The following is a 21,488-nucleotide window of genomic DNA, read 5'->3' on the forward strand; positions in this document are numbered from 1 at the left end:
TGAAATTCTCAAAAGTCCCATTTTCAAATTTTAACCCCCCCAAAAATCCAAAATGGCGTACCTCTGAAAACGAAAAAACACGTTTTTTTTCAACCGGATGTAGCTCGAAAACGGTAAGAGCTAGAAAAGATTTGAAAGAATCTTAGCGAAAGGAAATTAAATTTTCTACAAAACCCTTGAAGGGCGTTTTCCGAAAATCGCACTCCTTAACCTTCAAAAAACGCCCTACTTTCAAAATTTGGTAATTTTTTTCAAATTTTAACGGTTTTTGCTACTTTTCCCAACTTAAGTAAATTATTTTTGCAAATATTATTAATGCTTTTTATTAACTATGGCTTACCTTAAATTTCAGTAATTTAATATTTTTTCGTATCTTTACTCCTTGACCCCCAAAACTTAGGTTTAATGTCAAAAATTGAAAGGTTTTTACACTATTACGAAGCCCCATGTTATTCTTATGGAGAATAGCTAAGCAATTTTAAGATTTTGGTATGCTCATCTGATCTGTTTAGAAACGTGCTAGAGACTTGAAATTTGGTAGTATTGTAGTTTGGGATCTTTAATTATCGGTTAAATTTGCAAAAATCCCATTTCCAAATTTAAACCTCCCAAAAAATCCAAAATAGCGGACATAGAAAAATGACAAAAATTTCAAACTCCTATCGTTCAAAAACGGTAAGAGCTAGAAACAATTTGAGGGAAAATCGTAGGTTTGGAATAAAATTTCCTACAAGACACTGTTGTGCGATTTTCGGAAATCACACTCCTTCACCTTAAAAAAACGCCCTACTTAAAAAATTTGGTAAGTTTCTTTCAAATTTTCATCGGTTTTCGCTATTTTTTCGTACCTATATATTTTTTTTTTTGCAAATATTATTAATGCTTTGTATACTCCTTAGTTTACTTTAAGTTTTACTCATTACATGTTTTTTCGTATTTTTACTCATTGACCCCCAAAAATTAGGTTTAATGTTGAAAATTGAAAGGTTTTACCACTATTACGAAGCACCATGTTATTCTTATGGAGAATAGCTATGAAATTTAAAGACTTTCGTAAACTCATCTGAGTTGTATAGAAACGTGCTAGAGACTGAAAATTTGAAGAGGATGTGTAACGTTACCTTGAATTATCCACAAAACTTTCAAAAGTCTCATTTTCTAATTCCCCCCCCCGATCCAAAATGGCGGACATCTAAAAACCACAAAATATGTTTTTTACGGCTGTAGCTAAAAAAAACTGTAAAAGCTAGCAAAGATTTAAATCAAACAGGAAAGGTAATAAAGTGGGGTTTTCGTAATAATTTCAACAGCTAGATTAGTATTTATTAAAAAAAATCCAAATTTTATCATAATTTAATCTATAAATAAACAACGTACAAAAGTTTATTTATTTATATCATTTAAAAAAAGCTACGGGGTTAAGACTAGGCATGTTTTTAGATATTGGTCCACCAGAAAATCCACAAAGAAAGTTTCTAAAGTGACATTTTTACATTTTAACCTTCTAAAAAAATAAGAATAAAAATGGCGGGTTTCGAAAAGTTTACATTTAGCGTTCTTTTAATACGTACGTATGTTGCTGCACAACTGTCGGTCTGATCGAAAACCGAGATCCTTATTTCCCTTAATTTAAAAATATCTACAAGAAATTTGTAATTGATAATTTCTTTCGATGTCACCCTTAGGTAACGTCTGATTTTTCTAATTTAGGGATTTTTACCTAATATTTTTTTTGTTCAAACGTTTGTTGCGGCTCAACGATCGGTGTGATCTAAAAACTGAGAATACTTACAGCTCCACAGCACCTTATTTTAAACGATTTACAACTTTGTAATTTATATGTTGTCCATTTTCACATTCTAACTTATGAATATTCCTCATTTCAATCTTTTTAAGTGTTTAAACCCTACAAAAAGGGCTAAAGACAAGAATATTATAAATTTCGACTACATGTAATTTCAAATTTAAATATGTGTGGATTTAAGAGTGTTCCACATATCCCTAATAATCTCCCACCCTCTCCCCGACAAAGATGTACGCTTTTTCGGACAGGATAATTACGGCCATACGGTAGTACTAGGATAATTATGGTATGAGATGAATTTATTTTGGTTTATCTTGATAGCCATTTAGACTTCAACTAGATAGATTAATATTGCAAACTTAAATTATTTTCATTTCAAATTAACGTATAGGTACCGACGGACGGGAAAAATATCAACCGTTTATAATGGGACCAAATTAACGAAAATTGGCTAATAGAAGCATTTCCCTAACATTGGTTCTAATCTTTATAGAATAAAATTACTATCACATGAATTCAATTTAAGATGAAACTTCTTATATAAATTATTATGGAGAATATAGCTCAATACTATACACTTCCTGAAAGCACAAAGCCTTGAAGGTAGGAAAAGATTACATTTAGTAGATCAATATTTTGTAAACAACTTAAAACGTAAACATTTCAGTGACAGTTTTCAGAAAGATACCCAGCTGCTAGATAAACTACATTGTTGTTGTATTAATAGTAAAAGATTGTATTAATACTTTACAATGAAATTGTATTGCATTAAAACAAACGTATAATCTTAGCATCGGCTGTTACGAAAAAAATTATAAAAACGCAATTCCTTGAAAACATAAATCCAAAATAAAAATTGCTTTGACATTCCCCATACTCTTAAAATTATCTTTCTTTCAACAGAATAATAATGAAAATCCGAGGTTGGTTTAGAACCTTTGAATAGAAGAAAAATCTCCACACGTTTGCATTAAAACAAACGTATAATCTTAGCATCGGCTGTTAGGAAAAAAATTATAAAAACGCAATTCCTTGAAAACATAAATCCAAAATAAAAATTGCTTTGACATTCCCCATACTCTTAAAATTATCTTTCTTTCAACAGAATAATAATGAAAATCCGAGGTTGGTTTAGAACCTTTGAATAGAAGACAAATCTCCACACGTTATAATATACACATACGATCATATTAATTCATTCATTCGTACTTATCAAATTAAGGTGTTAAGGTGTTTAAATTTTTACAGCGCACTCCATTGTAAGAAAATGACAGTTTTAAGCACCTGAATTAAGTAATTGTGTATTGCTTATGATATTTTGTAGGTCGGCCGCAATTCATGAACGACCGTTTTGGCACCAGCTCCTGTACAATAAAGAAATTTAGTTATGAAACGTCATTGCAATATTAATTAAAGTTTGAAGGAAAAACCAGTCTTATAAAATTTTAATTATTTTCATATATTGTGTTAAATTACGTAATGATCAAATAGCCTGACTGCGGTGTTAAATAATATTGTTAAGCCCAGCAGATTATACACATACTTTCATTACCTAACATACGATTATGTTATGTTATAAGGCCTAAATAAGTGTACGTAAGCTACTAATAGCAATAACTAGACCTACTGCAGTTGTGTCCAGTTTTATGTTTCATATGCTTTCAAGTTTCAACTTTGGAATCATATATACTATATGAAATTCACCTATTTGTTTTTCAATAACGAGGTATTTATTTTCTATACATTAAATTTTATACAAAATTAATTGTTCATATTGTCACATACACCAGAGGATATATCAGAGGAGAGGGGGTGAGTGCCTACGTCAGAACCCCCTCCATGGTAGTAGTAGAAGGGGTAACTTTCACCGCGACGCCGACGCCGACGTCTCATTTCTTGCTCAGCCACGTTCCTTGTCGGTTCATACTCCTGCCTGGTTCTTCCTTTGCTTTAGAAAATTCTTAGTTTTCTCCAAAGTTTAGCTTACTTTTACCGTGTTGAAGCCTTTGTAGCATTTAATTCTATTTCGTGGTTTTCATTGGATTTATCTGTTTTTCGTCCTTCAGTTATTGTCATTTAGTTTGGAAGTTTTCACTGACTGTTTTATAAACTCGTAGTTAGTGGACCCATTAGTTGTTAAGTAGTAAATATAAGTAGAAACCAAATATTGTGTGGTTTTTACTCTAGTTAAAAGTTTTTTGTTTGTTCCGTCGAGTTTTCTTTTAGCTAGAAAGTACGCGTTTTCATAGTTTTTTAGTTCTTAATCATATGTTGTTTTACTGACTACCACTATCATCAGTAGTGAGTAGTCTATTTCTTGTCAGTGAATAAATAATTTAGTAGTTTTATTTTTAGAGTAGTTGTCTTTTAATCGTAGGTTGTTTTACTGACTACCACTAACATTAATAGTGAGTAGTCTATTTCTTGTCAGTTAATAAATAATTTAGTAGTTTTAGTTTTTGAGTAGCTATATTTTAATTCCACAATCTGTGGAATTAGTAGTCAGTAGTCGTCTCATTACTTGTCTGGTTGTAATAGTTGTGTTTGGTCGCTGAAACCGTATGGTATCATTATTTAGATTTTTAGTTCTTCGTTATGTAAGTCTAGGGTTTTTTGTTATCTAGATCCTGGCGTGTTTACTTAGCCTACCGTTTGTATTAGTATATTAGCCTATTAAGTCAGGTTGTACTAACTTACCACCTGCTTAGGGACTCTTTGTGGTGTTTTACTTAGTTGCAAAACTTCTGCGTTTTATTTTTTATTTATCTTTTGTAGATTTTTTCTTGTATTTCAATTATTGCGTTAGAATCCGAATTTATTGAAGATAAAAATGGCATTTACTTGTGTGGCAAGCGGGTCGTTTCATCAAGGTGATCTGAGGTTTACCTACAGTAGAAACGCCCAATGTGTGGCAAACTCAGCCTGTGCCATCGCTTGGAAGTCTCTCGGGAAGGAATTTTGTACTTCTGCAATTGACTCCATACTCCTAAGTGGCGATACTTTGTATAGGTCGTTGCGTAGTGAGGCGTGTGTTGGTGGTGACAGGTTTTTGTTTCCCAACGAGATTCCACGTGAGTTTAATGTAGATGGAATTCAAGTTCACGTTGATGTTTCATATGTACATGATGCTTTGTATCCTCTCTCACGTGATGTATTTAATGATAGCGTTGTAGAGCTGGCCTGTGAACTAGAGGTATTGTTGGTGGAATCTTCGGAAAATGTAGGTTTTTTATTCACAGGGTTAAATGTGACTGTTGGCTTTTGGCGTAGGCAAGATAAGCTATTTCTGTTTGATCCACACGCAGTAAATGAAAAGCGTCGGCACGACATCAGTAACTGCCACAATAACTTGGCTCGCCTTTTCACTTGTGATAACTACTTTTCCTTGGCATCTCTGTTGCTATGCAATGTAGTCTATGACGCCAATGTACGCCAATTTTCGATAACACAATTGAAATTCAATAGCCATGTCTCATCCGCTTCACTTGACTTTGTGTTCAACCCTGTTATAACACCACTGCCCAGTCTAAATTTTACTCCTACCCCACATTGCCCTAGCCCTGAATTTCTAATTCTTAACGATTCTATCAACGAATCACTTTCACAGTGCCCCAGTCCTGATTTCCTCCAAGATCCTAAACTAAATTCCCTGAATCCAATTGTAGTAATTTCTCCTTTGAGAACGTCTAGATCCCTCCCCAATCTCCAATCTCCCCGAAAACGACCCGGAAGGCCAAAAAAGTTGAAACGTGGGCGCCCTAAATCTTTAAAAACAACAAAGGACGAACAAATTGCCGACGCAAAGAAAAGATATACGGATAGTCACCCGGGAAAAAATGCAGACGATGCTCGTCGTCACCGAGAAAACAACCCTGATTCTCATAGGGAGGCTGTCCGTATATACAGCCAATCCCACCCGGAAGTCAATAGGGAAGCTGTAGGTCGGTACAGCCAAACCCACCCTGGAGCCTCTCTTGAAAGGGTTCAAATTTTCCGACTGAAAAATCCTAAGCTCATTGAACTGAGACATTTGAACATTACCCTTGCAAGGACAATTTTTAACCAAGGCCCCATGGGAAGTTGGACGGGGGATCTACTTAATTCTATCTTACCATATAAATTGGCCAATACAAGTTTGTGGAGTAGTGAAGTTTTTAAGTGTCCTCATTGTGGCGCTCGGCTATTTGAGGAAGAAAAAAATCGCAGTATGTGGTGTTGTGGTAAAGGAGCCTACAATGTCCTTAATCTACCTCCACTTGTAGAAAATTTCTACTCGAATCGTTGCTTCCTCGAGAGAGCCCGAGCCTATAATGACCTTTTTGCCTTTTGTGCTCTCGAGGTATCAGGAGGTTACCGTCATCCTAGTGGCCTCTCCTTTTTCAAAATAGAAGGCAGAATGTATCATCAAATTTATAATTTGGACGCTCCGGGCCAAAAGTTCACCACTAAAGCTGGGGTAGTCCAATTTGTAAATCGATCGCGATTGTACATTGATGATGGTGAAGAGCGGAGAAATATCGCCTCTGGTAGATCACTAGATGCGGATATAGTTGATTCTATTTCTGAATTTCTCTCCCATGAAAATCCGTATATTATTAACTATCGCCGTTTGGGTAATGAGCCAGCGGTTAATGCTCACTTGGATTTTCAAGTCACAAGTAGAGCCACTCACGGTCCGGTCTTAGGTGACGGGCAGACAGGCGTCGAGGTACATGCAGTGCTCAGTACCGATGAGACTGTTCATGAACCTCGGAAATTGACAATTTGGAAAGTTGGGTCTCCTAAACCAACCTCTATAAACCTTTTTAGTCCCCTTATGGAACCCTTCCAGTACCCATTGCTCTATCCGGATGGCACTTTGGGCTGGCATATAGGTCGCCTTGATAATTTCAATAACAAGTTATCTCAGTATAACTACGCACGTTGCCTTTTGTTATCTGATCCTCGTTTTTCTCACATCGGCCGACTGTCTCAAGCTTGGCAGGTCGAGATGTTCGCACGATTCGAAGAGGAGAGGTTGAATTTTATCAAATATAATCAAACCAGGTCAGCTGAAAATGCCATGCGGATAGGGCCATTGGACGAACTGGAGACAGCTAGACGTAATAGTAATCAGCCAACGGGACAGATTTTTAACGAAATTGCCAATGACGAAACGATCCGAGGGGAGGGTGGAGCACAGCCGGGTAAAGTTTATCTTCCCAGTTCATTTACGGGGGGACCAAGATACATGAAGCTTCGTTACTTGAACGCAATGGCTCTTGTTTCTCGTCTTGGTTTCCCTACTTTCTTCCTCACATTTACATATAGTGCTACGTGGGAAGAAAACAAGAAGGCATGTCCCCGGAACAGCGGCCGCAGCGACCCCAGTACCGCTTGCAGAGTTTTCTACATTAAACTCCTAGAACTTCTCCGAGATCTCCGCAGTGGAGCAATGTTCGGCCGGTCCGTGTACATCGTACATGTCATCGAAATGCAAATGCGAGGCCTTCCACACGCCCACATTGTATTTAAGATTGACGGCGATGGACCGGTGCAGGCTGCTGACATTGATTTAATCATTCGATCTGACATCCCTTCGGAGGAGGAGGCTGGGGGCAGACTAAGGGAGTTAGTTCTGAGACACATGATCCATGGCCCATGTGGTACAGAATACAGAACTGACTTCCCTTGTTGGAACTCAGACAAAGGCTGCTGTTCCAAATTTTTTCCAAAACCTGTTTGCGAAACAACTCATATTGATGAAAAGGGGTTTGTTCAATACAAGCGCAGTTATGAGAACAAAGGAGTTATTACGTCAAGGAGAAAGTCTGTCACTGTTCATGATGGCTGGGTTGTTCCTTATAACTCTGCGCTACTTCTGAAATATGAAGCTCATATCAATTTAGAGCTAGCTTCAACTCGAAAAGTTGTTAAGTATTTGTTCAAGTACCTGATGAAGGGTGGTTCACTGCAGAATGTTACTGTTACGCCCTTAGGTCAGCAAGAAGATGAAGTACAGCACTATGTCACAAAGCGGATGGTGGGTGCTAGTGATGCGTGCTGGCGGCTTTTAGACTTTCCAATCTCTAAGTCTGAGCCAACAGTAGAGTGCCTTCCTGTACACCTTGAGGGAAAGCAAACAGTAACATTCTGTCCAACAAACTTGGCTGACGCGACTCTACAAGCTAGCTCTAATTTGCTATTGTACTTTAACAGACCTCTTCACTCTATTTTTGATAATTTAACATACCAATCATTCTTCGAGCAGTTTATAGTCCATTCTAAACGTCCACGTAGTGGAGAAGTATACGACCATCCCGACGGCAAACATTATATTACACCTCGACAACGTGGTACCAAGATCTGCCGGCTTTTTTGGGTTTCGCCAAACAGAAGCGAGCAATATTTTCTTCGTTTGCTGCTCATGATTTTACCATGCCGTGGTTACGCTGATCTGCTTGCACGTGGAGGTGATGGTTGTAGTACTTTCCAACAGGTAGCGCGAAAACTCGGCTTGGTTGAAGATGAGGATGAGTATGGCATTGCCATTAGGGAAGCTGCTCAATTCATGATTGGTTCGAAACTTCGATCATTTTTCGTTCTACTCTGCAACATGGGGGCGCCTGCGGCTCTTTTGTGGGAATCTTTCCGAAATACGCTTTGTGAGGACCATTTGGAACGCAACCCTCTTGATCATGAGCTCGCCTTTAAGCTATCTCTGCTCGAAATTGATCGCAGTCTCCGTCGACAGGGGTCTTGTTTGGCTGACCATGGCCTCCCAAGTGTGGAAGATGATACCACAGAATTAGGCAGAGAACTACTCGTCTACGGTGAGAACCAACAGAAATCACTTGTAGATGAGTGGGAACCAAAATTGTCAAATGATCAGAGGGCAGTCTTAAATCACGTTCGTTCGTTATTACAAGGAGATCGCCGGACAAACAGACTAATCTTCCTAGACGGACCAGGTGGCTACGGGAAAACGTTGTTAATTAGCGTGCTTCTCGCTTACGTTCGAAGCCAAAGTCAGGTTGCTATTGCTGTCGCTAGCTCTGGTATCGCCTCTGGCAACATGCCAGGAGGTACGACAGCTCATAGCATGTTCAGATTGCCACTTGACCTCGGTGACGGCACAGGCTATTGGAACTTGACCAACGGGTCTCAGCGGGCAGAACTAATCAGAGCCGCACAGCTCATAGTTTTTGATGAGGCACCGATGGCTCATCGCTACATTTTTGAGATTCTCGACAGATCTCTGCGGGATCTTATGAATTCACGTGAACCATTCGGTAACAAGATCTTTATCTGCTCGGGAGATTTCCGTCAGATCGCGCCCGTTGTTGCCAGAGCTCGAACGCCCGCTGATATCGCTTGTGTATCGCTCCGTGCGTCGCATCTTTGGTCAAGTTTCAAGGTGTTCTCTCTTTCTACACCTCACAGGACTAGTAATTCCAATGCATACTCCAAATTCTTGCTTGAAGTAGGCAATGGAACTATCAATACTGTTGTGTTTGGCGAGGGAAAGGACAGTTGCAGCTTGATACCACTGTCTGGCATTAGATATGTGACTTCCCTGTCAGATCTCATCGCTTTTGTTTTCCCCGATTGTGACCTGAATGACCCCGAACTTACGGCTAGACGAGCTATTCTTTCAACAATGAACGTTAACGTACGAAATATTAACGACATTGTTCTTAACACTTCAAGCGGGGTCGTACATAAGTTGAGAAGCGCCGATACTGTGGACAAGGAAAATGATGACGGCATGGACGTCGATGTACACTTGCTGAACCAGGCCACCGGCAAGGGTGTGCCAGACCATGTCCTGCGAATCAAGATCGGCTCCGTTTGCCTCATTATGAGGAATTTGAATATCGACAACGGACTTGTGAACGGTACAAAGGTAATTGTTACGGCGATTAGTCCTCGCTTGATTACTGCTAGACTTCCCGGCAAAACTGATCCAATTTGTATCCCTAGGATTCAATTTGTGTTTCCGTTTGTCGAAGGGTCGCCGCTTCGCATCCGCCGTCTTCAATTCCCTCTAATGTTGGCTTATTGTATGACTGGTCACAAAAGCCAAGGCCAGACGATCGATCGCGTTGGAGTCGATCTTCGGAGCGACTGTTTCACACACGGTCAATTATACGTCCTCCTTAGCAGGGTCAGACATCCTGACGACATCGTTGTTCTTGTCCCACCTGATAGAGTCCGCGAAGGAATAGCCTATGCGAAGAATATCGTATTTGACGAACTCCTTCTTTAGAACCGATTTTGACGTTAGCAGTAGGCTAGGGGATCTGCTTTACCAAAACTCCCCGTCGTGATTTGACATCTATGGCAGTACGATAGGGGGTCTGCCTAAAAAAAGTCCCCGATATTTTGTGTGTTTTGTGTGTTTTTATGTGTTTTGTGTGTTTTTGTGTGTTTTGTGTTACTGTTTGTGGTTCCGGCGTTTCCTGGCCTCCCCGTGGCGGAACTGGATATGCCATACAGTTTATGGCTAACCGACAGGGAAACAAACATTGCTTAGTCAAATTTCATTAATAAATTTATAATATATTTACTTGATATACTACAGCTGTTAATATAAATAATTGTAAATATGGTTCCGACGTTTCCTGGCCTCCCCGTGGCGGAACTGGATATGCCATACAGTTTGTGGCTAACTGACAGGGAAACAAAAATAACTTCATCTATTTTTATGAATATTTACATGATTAATCAATATAAGCTATTTACTACATACAATACTTTACTATTATCAACTTATTAACTTATAAATCTCACATATTCCTGAACTCGTTGTTACTTTAATATTGATTTTCGCTATTACGACCCCAATTATCCTTATTTTATCACTTCGTTTGACAATAACTCCCTAGTATAAATACCTTACCAACTTATAATCTTACAGCATTTAAAAAAGATATTTTTAATTATTTATTTATTAGGAGGGGCTTTGAATTTGATCTCGGACTTAGCTTGCCAACCTCCTTTAATATATTCATGAAATTGCTTTTGTCTAACGTCATATCGACAGTTTCACTTCCAGCTTTGTTACAACTAAACTCGTATCTACTAATCTTTTTTTATCAACTTTACAAACGATTTTTTTATAAGGGGTTCTTTAAGGTGGGGCTTGAAATTAACTTGGCAACCTCCTCCAATGTATTCGTAAAATTGTTTTTATATGACGTAATATTGACTATTTCTCTGCCTGCTTTGTTACAACTAAACTACTATCTACTAATGACGACTAACAGCTAGGGGGCCTGGGGGCGTTTTCCTATAATAACCCTTTTTAAGAATCCCCCCCAAGTTATTCTTATGGGAAATAACTTTTTAAGCTTCTGGCTTTTTTATGGGGTACAGCAGCCTTTTAAAAACTACTTTTCGGTAATTTACGTCTTACAGTTATTTTTATTTGTATTGCCTTCATGACTTCTTTACGCTTCTTGGTCTTGGCCTTTTACCCCCCTCCCCCCGGTTTTGAATTCCCCCGTTTATTTTTACAGGGAATAAGCATGAAAGTGGCTGTTAGAAATTTGTTACTAGAGATTTTAAACTTGCCAAGGATGTAGTAAGTAATCTAATAAGTCAACACCGCAGAATGGGGGACTGGAGATAGACTCTAATCTACTAATGACGACTAACAGCTAAGGGGCCTGGGGGCGGAGCCCCCAGCGAGCCAAAGGCGAGTCTAAATACTATACAATCCGATGTGTAACTGACTGGGGATACAAATTCTAGACCACTTCTAGATGAGCTAGAGACTTGAAATTTTCGGTGGTTGTAGGTCTAGTGCCCAAACCACCCATAAAATTCCAAAAAGTCGCATTTTCAAATTTTAACCCCCCCGAAAATTCGAATTCCCCCCCCATGTTATTCTTATGGGGAATAACATTAAAAATGGCCGACTTTCGTGTTCCCATCTGAACCACTTAGAAACGTGCTAGAGACTTCAAATTTGCGTAGTATTGTAGTAAAAGATCTTACATTACCGGTGGAATATGCAAAAGTCCCATTTTCAAATTTTAACCCACCCAAAAATCCAAAACGGCGGACCTCTGAAAACGAAAAAACACTTTTTTTTCAACCGGATGTAGCTCGAAAACGGTAAGAGCTAGAAAAGATTTGACAGTATATCCAGGAACAGGAATTAAATTTTCTACAAAACCCTCTTAGGCGTTTTCAGAAAATCGCACTCCTTAAGCTTCAAAAAACGCCCTACTTTCAAAATTTTGTAAATTTTTTTCAAATTTTTATCGGTTTTTGCTATGTTTTCGTACCTAAATAATTATTTTTTGCAAATATTATTAATGTTTCGTATTCTCCTTAGTTTACTTTACATTTCACCCTTTACATGTATTTTCGTAACTTTACTCCTTGACCCCCAAAAACTTAATTTTAATGTGAAAATTTGATTGGTTTTTACCGGTTTTACCAGCCCCATGTTATCCTTATGGAGAATAGCTATGTAATTTTAATACTTTGGTATGCTCATCTGATTAGTTTAGAAACGTTCTAAAGACTTTAAATTTTTGTAGTATTGCAGTATGGGATCATCCGTTAATGGTGGAATTTGCAAAAATGCCTTTTAAAAATTTTAACCCCCAAAAAAATCCAAAATGGTAGACGTATAAAAACGAAAAAACACGGTTTTTAATACCGACTATAACTAAAAAACGGTAATAGCTAGCAAAAATTTGAAAGAATCTTCATGAACAGGAATTAAATTTCCTACAAGACACTATTACGCGTTTTTAGAAAATCGCACTCCTTCACCTAAAAAAAACGCCCTACTTTCAAATTTTGGTAAATTTTCTTCAAATTTTTAACGGTTTTTGATAATTTTTCGTACATAAAAATTTTTTTCTTCAAATATTATTAATGTTTCGTACTTTCGTCGACGTCAGTTCCCACTGATGTTGGCCTATTGCATGACCGGACACAAGAGCCAAGGTCAGACAATAGATTCAGTCGGTGTTGATTTACGGACCGATTGCTTCACGCACGGGCAACTATACGTCTTGCTCAGTAGGGTCAGACATCCAGACCATATTGTTGTTCTCGTACACCCCGAACGTGTCCGAGATGGAATCGCATACGCAAAGAACATCGTGTATGGCGATCTCCTTCTCTAAACCTGATTTGACATTAGCAGTAGGCTAGGGGATCTGCTTAATCAAAACTCCCCGTTGTGACTTGACAACATCGGCAGTACGATAGGGGGCCTGCCTTATCAAAAGTCCCCGTTGTTGTATAAAGTAGTTAGTAAAGTTTACTAACTTGTACATTTGTAAATAATTGTAAATATGGTTCCGACGTTTCCTGGCCTCCCCGTGGCGGAACTGGATATGCCATAAATTGTATGGCTAACCGACAGGGAAACAAACATTACTTGATCTATTTTCATAAATATATACATGAATATCTACTATAATCTATTTAATTCATATGATACTTTACTATTATCAACTTATTCACTTATCAATCGACATACTAATCAATCTACTCATCTTATACAACAGTTCTCTAATTTGTACATTTGTAAGTAATTGTAAATATGGTTCCAACGTTTCCTGGCCTCCTCGTGGCGGAACTGGATATGCCATACAGTTTGTGGCTAACTGACAGGGAAACAAACATTACTTAATCTATTTTCATAAATATATACGTCATGAATATCTACTATAATCTATTTTCTATTTACATCATATATACATGAATATCTAATATAATCTATTCACATCATATAATACTTTACTATTATCAACTTATTAACCTATCAATGAACATCAATATAAATTTACTTATCTTGTACAAAAGTTTACTAACTTGTACATATTCAAATAATTGCAAATATGGTTCCGACGTTTCCTGGCCTCCTCGTGGCGGAACTGGATATGCCATAAAGTTTATGGCTAACCGACAGGGAAACAAACCTTACTTAATCTATTTTCGTAATTATATACTTGAATATCTACTATAATCTATTTACTTCATATAATACTTTACTATTATCAACTTATTTACTTATCAATCTCCTCTAATAAATTCATGAAATCGTTATTACTTTAATGTCGATTTTTACTATAACGAACCCTTCTCTCCTCATATTATTACTTCCTTTGACCAAAAACTCAATTGTAAAAATACTTGACTAACATACTCACTTACCGCAACTTAAAAAATGATTTTTTTATGAGGTGTTCCTTAAGCTAGAAGTTATCTTACTCAAAGTTAACTTATATAACTTAATATTGACGGTTTCACTTCTTGCTTTGTTACAACTTAACTCTAATCTACTAATGACGACTAACAGCTAGGGGGCCTGGGGGCGGAGCCCCCAGCGAGCCAAAGGCGAGTCTAAATAACTATACAGCCCGATGTGTAACTCACTCAATGGGGATACAAATTCTAGACCACTTCTAGATGTGCTAGGGAGTTGAAATTTGGCACGATTGTCGGTCTTGGTACTAAACCCCCGGGAAAATTCTGAAAAGTCGCATTTTTTTATTTTAACCCCCCCTTATTTAAGAATTTCCCCCCCAATGTTATTCTTATGGGAAATAACATTGAAAATTACCGACTTTGGTATGCTCATCTGAACCACTTAGAAACGTGGTAGAGACTTCAAATTTGCGTAGTATTGCAGTATGGGATCTTACATTACCGGTGGAATTGGCAAAAGTCCCATTTTAAAATTTTAACCCCCTCAAAAATCCAAAATGGCGGACCTCTGAAAACGAAAAAACACGTTTTTTTCAACCGGATGTAGCTCGAAAACGGTAAGAGATAGAAAAGATTTGAAAGTATATCCAGGAACAGGAATTAAATTTTGTACAAAACCCTTTTTGGCGTTTTCCAAAAATCGCACTCCTTCAGCTTCAAAAAACGCCCTACTTTCAAAATTTGATAAATTTCTTTCTAATTTTTACCGGTTTTCGCTATTTTTTCATACTTAAATATTTTTTATTTTCAAAAATTATTATTGCTTTGTATTCCTCTTACTTTACTTTAAATTTTACTCATTACATGTTTTTTCGTAACTTTACTCCTTGATCCCCAAAACTTAATTTTAATCTCAAAATTTGAAGGTTTTTTGCCACTTTTACGAGCCCCATTATATTCTTATGGAGAATAAGATTGAAATTTAATGACTTTGGTATGGTCATATGAATCGTTTAGAAACGTGCTAGAGACTTGTAATTTGGTAGTATTGTAGTAAGGGATCATAAGCTAATGGTGAAATTTTCAAAAAACCCACTTTCAAATTTTAACCCCCTCAAAAATCCAAAATGGCGGACCTCTGAAAACGAAAAAACACGTTTTTTTCAACCGGATTTAGCTCGAAAACGGTAAGAGATAGAAAAGATTTGAAAGTATATTCAGGAACAGGAATTAAATTTTCTACAAAACCCTCTTAGACGTTTTCCAAAAATCGCACTCCTTCGGCTTCAAAAAACGCCTTACTTTCAAAATTTGGTAATCTTTTTTCAATTTTTTACTGGTTTTCGCTTTTTTTCATACTTAAATCATTTTTTTTTTGCAAATATTATTATTGTTTAGTATTCTCCTTACTTTACTTTAAATTTTACTCACTACATGTTTTTTCGTAACTTTACTCCTTGACCCCAAAAACTTAATTTTAATGTCAAAATTTGAAAGTTTTTAAGAGCCCTATGTTATTCTTATGGAGAATAACATTTTCCCCATAAAAACCACCATAAATCCCCTTTCCCATGCTCCGTGCATGCTGGTTCACGAACTCGTTCGATGAAATGTTGGTTTACACGTTTAAACCAAATTTCATCGAAATCAAATCGTTTTTGCAAGAGTTATCGCGCTAACGGACACTTGGTTCTCGCTCTTAACTTTGCACTCTGAAATCACTACCCCAATCTGATGCTCGAAACATCCTATCGTTGATTCTGAGCTCTGTTCTCGCTCTAATTTCTTATACATTTGTTTACACTTGTGGAATTAGAGCTTATCTCAGTTAATCAGTATTTTCCTGTTTTCTTCGTGAATTTTGATTTGGTTCGGTCATCATGGACTTTGCTTGCGTTGCTGTTGGATCCTTTCACCAAGGAGATCCAAGATTCACTGACAGCAACAACTCTCAGTGTATGGCCAATGCGGCCTGTGCACTGGCTTGGCAGGTGTTCCACGGTTGTTTCAACACTCTTGCTATCGATGAAATACTCACGGCGGGTGATCGTTTGTATAGAGAATCTCGCCGTGGGCATAACATTGTTAACAGGTACTTGTTCTCCGAGGACCTTGCCAGGCGTTTCCAAATTGCTGATATTGGCATTACAGTGGACGAAATATCTTTCGTCTGCAACGGGTTGTACCCGAACAGTGTAGATGGTCTTGATGAGGCAGTGAAATCATTGTCAACTGTCTTGGAAAGTAATATGCCGTGTGATTCTCTCGACGGCGGGTTCCTGTTCACGGGACAATTAGTGACTGTGGCGTTTTGGCGTCACCGAGAACAGTTGTATCTGTTTGATTCCCACGCCGTGAACGAGGCCCGCCTTAGAGACATAGATCCGGATAAAAACAAGGCAAGACTATTTCGATGTAACAACCCTCCTATACTGGCCTCACTTTTACTAGCAAATTCGGCGTTCGTCGGTGGTCAGTATAACATCATGAAACTCAAGTTTTCCATTGACCCCACTGTCCAACCGATTGAACGTGTTGATAATAATTTATTATCGATTCCCCCCTCTCAGACAGAAGTACTTCCAAACTTGAACTGCAAAAAGGGCCCTGGAAGGCCTAAGAAAGTAAAACGTGGGCGCCCAAAGGCATTGGACACCACGCGGGAAGAGCAAGTGGACGCGGCAAAGAAGAAATATAGGGAGACCCACCCAGATCAAATCAGGGAGAAGAATAAGGTTTACTCTCAAAACCATCCTGAGATTTACATAGATGCTGCCGACCGTTACAGCCAAACGCACCCTGAAGTCAATAGGGCTGCTGTTGGCCGATATAGCCAACAAAATCCTGATGCCTCTCGTCAAAGGGTGCAGATTTTTCGGCTACGTAATCCTTTGTTTTCCGATCTTCGTCACTTGCCAGCTTCACTTGCTCGAAGCATTTCTGATCACGGTCCAATGGGGTCTTGGAAGGGGGAGTTGTTGGGCGACATTCCTGCTTTTCGTCTTAAAAAAATTTCTCTTTGGGACAGTGAAGTTTTCAAGTGTACTTACTGTGGGGCTAGGCTTTTTGAGGAGGAAAAGTGTCGGAAGAAGTGGTGTTGCGGGCAAGGGGCATGCAACGTCCTTGATCTAAGTCCTCTTGTTGAATCCTTCTATTCGGATCGGCGTTTTCTCGATAGGGCTCGTGCCTACAACGACCTGTTTGCGTTCTGTGCTTTAGAGGTATCTGGTGGGTACAGGCACCCCAGTGGTCTGTCATTCTTCAAAATCGAAGGGAGAATGTACCACCAGGTCTACAATCTGTCCGACCCTGGTCAAAAGTTTACCACTAAGGCTGGGGACGTTCAGTTTGTGAACCGGTCCCGTCTTTACATCGACGACGGTGAAGAACGGCGGAACATTGCCTTGGGTAGATCACTTGACGGTGACGTTGTTGACTCTATCAATCGATACCTGTCACAGCAGAATCCATACGTCACTCACTATCGGCGTTTGGGTAGTGAGCCAGCTGTGAACGCTCACTTGGATTTCCAAGTGACAAGTAGATCTACCCATGGTCCCGTTCTAGGCGACAGGCAAACAGGCGTTGAGGTGCACGCTGTCATAAGCACCGACGAGACAGTTTACGAGCCCCGCAAGCTATCCGTATGGAAAGTTGGATCCGGAAGACCCACTTCTATCAACCTTTTCAGTCCCCTCATGGAACCCTTCCAGTACCCTCTGCTCTATCCTCAAGGCACTTTGGGCTGGCATATTGGTCGCCGCGACAATTTTAACAACAAATTGTCCCAGTATGATTATTCCCGTTGCCTTCTGCTGTCTGAGCCTCGTTTCTCACACCTCGGCCGACTGTCTCAAGCGTGGCAGGTCGAAATGTATGCCAGATACGAGGACGAGAAGCTCAACTACATCAAGTTCACGCAGACGAAGGCAGCTGAAAATGCCATGAGGATAGGGCCGTTGGATGAGATTGAAGCGGCGAATCGTGGTGGACGTCAGGTCCTCAACGATATTAACAATGACGAGACCGTTCAGGGGGAGGGTGGGGTACAAGCTGGAAAGGTTTACCTCCCAAGTTCGTTTACCGGGGGGCCGAGATACATGAAACTTCGATACGAGAATGCTATGGCATTGGTCTCGCGTCTCGGCTTCCCCACATTTTTTCTCACATTCACGTATAGTGCGACTTGGGAGGAGAACAAAAAAGCCTGTCCTCGAAATAGCGGTCGCAGTGATCCCAGCACGGCCTGCAGAGTTTTCTATATCAAACTGCTGGAACTCCTCCGCGATCTGCGCAGCGGAGCTATGTTCGGTCGGTCTGTCTACATAGTCCACGTCATCGAGATGCAGATGCGGGGCCTTCCACATGCCCACATCGTGTTTAAAATCGAAGGCGATGGACCTGTGCAGGCTTCCGACATAGACTCCCTCATCCGCGCTGACATTCCATCTCCGGAGGAGGCAGGAGGCCGATTAAGGGCGTTGGTTCTGCGTCACATGATCCACGGACCTTGTGGTACGGATCACAGGACCGACTTCCCTTGCTGGGACACTGCCAAAGGCAGCTGTTCTAAATTTTTCCCCAAACCTCCCTGTGAATCAACCCATGTAGACGAGAGGGGCTTTGTAAAATATCGACGTGATTATGGTAACGAGGGGAGTATAACTTCAAGAAACAAATCGATTCCTGTACATGACGGCTGGGTCGTGCCGTACAACTCGGCATTTCTACTTAAATACGAGGCACACATCAACTTGGAGGTAGCTTCCACTCGTCGTGTGATCAAGTATCTGTTTAAATACCTCATGAAGGGTGGCTCGCTTCAGAACGTCAAAGTTACTCCTCTTAGTAAACAAGACGATGAAGTTGAGCACTACGTCACGAAGCGTATGGTGGGAGCCAGCGATGCATGCTGGCGTCTCTTGGACTTTCCCATCTCAAAGTCTGAGCCCACAGTCGATTGTCTCCCTGTCCACCTAGAGGGAAAACAGACTGTGTGCTTCCGCCCTAACAACTTGACACACGCCACTTCGGGAGCTACCTCTGACCTGCTCTTGTATTTCAATAGGCCTCTTGACTCGGTATTCGACGATTTAACCTACCAGTCTTTTTTCGAGCAGTACGTTATTCATAACAAACGCCCTAGTAATGCTGAGGTGTACGACCATCCAGACGGCAAGCATTTCCTTACCTCAAGAAAGCGTGGTCAAAAGATCTGTCGTCTCTTCTGGGTCTCGCCAAACAGAAGCGAGCAGTACTTTCTTAGGCTCCTTTTGATGGTCATTCCGTGCCGGGGATACGCCGACCTGCTTGCTCGTGGTGGTGATGGTTGCACGACATACCAACAGGTTGCGCGCACCCTCGGTTTGGTTGAGGACGAGGACGAGTACCACCAAGCCCTCAAGGAAGCAGCTCGTTTCATGGTCGGCCTGAGGCTCCACTCTTTCTTTGTCCTTCTGTGCAACATGGGAGCTCCTGCGGCCCTCTTGTGGGATGCTTTCCGTGAAGCATTGTGCGAAGACCATTTGGAGCGGAATCCTCTTGATCACGAGGTTGCGTACAAGCTGGCTCTGATTGAGATCGATCGAAGCCTTCGACGTCAGGGATCCTGCTTGGCCGATCACGGTCTCCCTACTGTAGACGACGACACGACCGAACTGGGGAGGGAACTTCTCATCTACGGTGAAAATCGTCAGAGATCACTTGTAGATGAGTGGGAACCTAAACTTTCCCGTGACCAGAGGGCGGTCTTCGATTATGTTCGGTCTCTACTACAGGGCCAAGTCGATCGTCGATCAACAAAATTGATCTTCCTTGACGGACCCGGAGGCTACGGCAAGACCTTCCTAATACACGTAATCCTCGCTTATGTCCGTAGTCGTAACCAGGTCGCTATTGCTGTCGCTAGCTCCGGCATTGCCGCTGGTAATCTGCCTGGTGGCACGACAGCACATAGCATGTTTCGGCTACCACTCGATCTCGGCGATGGCACTGGATATTGGAACTTGACCAACGGATCTCAGCGGGCAGAACTCATCAGAGCCGCACAGCTCATAGTTTTTGATGAGGCCCCGATGGCTCACCGGTACATTTTTGAAATCATCGACAGATCTCTGCGTGACCTCATGAATTCGCCTGAGCCATTCGGGAATAAGATCTTTATCTGCTGCGGAGATTTCCGTCAGATCGCACCAGTTGTTGCCAAGGCTCGTACTCCGGCCGACATTGCCTGTGTATCACTGTGTGCGTCATCTCTGTGGTCAAGTTTCAAAATCTTTTCTCTCTCCACTCCTCACCGGACTTCTGGGTCCACTGCCTACTCTGACTTCCTCCTCCAAGTAGGCAATGGAACAAATACATCTGTTCCTTTTGGGGAAGGCCGTGACTCTGTTGCCCTGATCCCACTGTCCGGTGTGAAATACGTGACATCTCTTCCCGACTTGATCGATTTTGTGTTTCCTGCTTGTGACCTACACCACACTGACAGAATTGCTGGCAGGTCCATCCTTTCAACCATGAACGCCAATGTCCAGCAGATCAACAACACCGTTCTCAACCTGATGGACGGCGTCGTTCATGAGTTGAGGAGTGCGGATTCTGTGGACAAGGAGAACGACGATGGTATGGATGTAGACGTTCACTTGTTGAACCAAGCTACTGGCAAGGGTGTACCAGACCATGTCCTGCGACTCAAGATTGGCTCCGTGTGTCTCGTCATGAGGAACTTGAACATTGACAGCGGACTCGTAAACGGCACTAAAGTGATCGTGACTGCAATAAGACCTCGTCTGATCACAGTGCGACTCCCTGGACAACATGATCCGATTTGTATTCCCCGGATTCAATTCGTTTTCCCGTTCGTCGAGGGGTCACCGCTTCGTGTCCGCCGTCTTCAGTTTCCTCTCATGCTGGCATATTCCAGACTGGCCACAAAAGCCAGGGCCAGACGATTGATCGCGTCGGAGTCGATCTTCGCAGTGACTGTTTCACTCATGGTCAGTTGTACGTCCTGCTCAGTAGAGTCAGGCATCCAGACCATATAGTCGTCCTTGTCCGTCCCGACCGTGTCCAAGGGGGAATCGCATACGCGAAAAATATCGTGTATGACGATCTCCTCCTCTAACCCTGATTTGACTTTAGCTTTAGGTTGTTGTATATATTTCATTTTAGTTTTTTCTTTAGTAATAAGTCTTTTTTTGTGTGTTTTTAGTATTTTAGTTTGGCAGTACGATAGGGGGCCTGCCTTATCAAAAGTCCCCGTTGTTGTTTATATTTTTTCTTCTTTTTAGTAGTTAGTTAAGTTGTTCTCTATATTTCTTTAAGTAGTTAGTAAAGATTACTAACTTGTACATTTGTAAATAATTGTAAATATGGTTCCGACGTTTCCTGGCCTCCTCGTGGCGGAGCTGGATATGCCATAAAGTTTATGGCTAACCGACAGGGAAACAAACATTGCTTGATCAATTTTCATTAGTTAATTTATAAATATTTAATAACATATTTTTACTTGAAATACTATTACTGT

General features: G+C 40.4%; 2 protein-coding genes across 2 annotated transcripts; both read left to right on the forward strand.

The window, feature by feature from the left end:
• Positions 1-4,634: 4,634 nt before the first annotated feature.
• LOC128984489 (uncharacterized) lies at positions 4,635-10,052 on the forward strand. Its single transcript, XM_054403818.1, has one exon. It carries the CDS (start codon positions 4,635-4,637, stop codon positions 10,050-10,052), a length of 5,418 nt encoding a protein of 1,805 aa, XP_054259793.1.
• Positions 10,053-15,843: 5,791 nt separating this feature from the next.
• Positions 15,844-21,006, forward strand: LOC128984490 (uncharacterized). The gene has a single exon (XM_054403819.1). The coding sequence runs from the start codon at positions 15,844-15,846 to the stop codon at positions 21,004-21,006; it is 5,163 nt and encodes a 1,720-aa protein (XP_054259794.1).
• Positions 21,007-21,488: the final 482 nt, after the last annotated feature.

The sequence above is a fragment of the Macrosteles quadrilineatus genome, unplaced genomic scaffold, assembly GCF_028750875.1.
Source record: "Macrosteles quadrilineatus isolate MER2022 unplaced genomic scaffold, UCM_ALF_1.0 Scaffold_2__2_contigs__length_208266976, whole genome shotgun sequence".
Classification (NCBI taxonomy): domain Eukaryota; kingdom Metazoa; phylum Arthropoda; class Insecta; order Hemiptera; family Cicadellidae; genus Macrosteles; species Macrosteles quadrilineatus.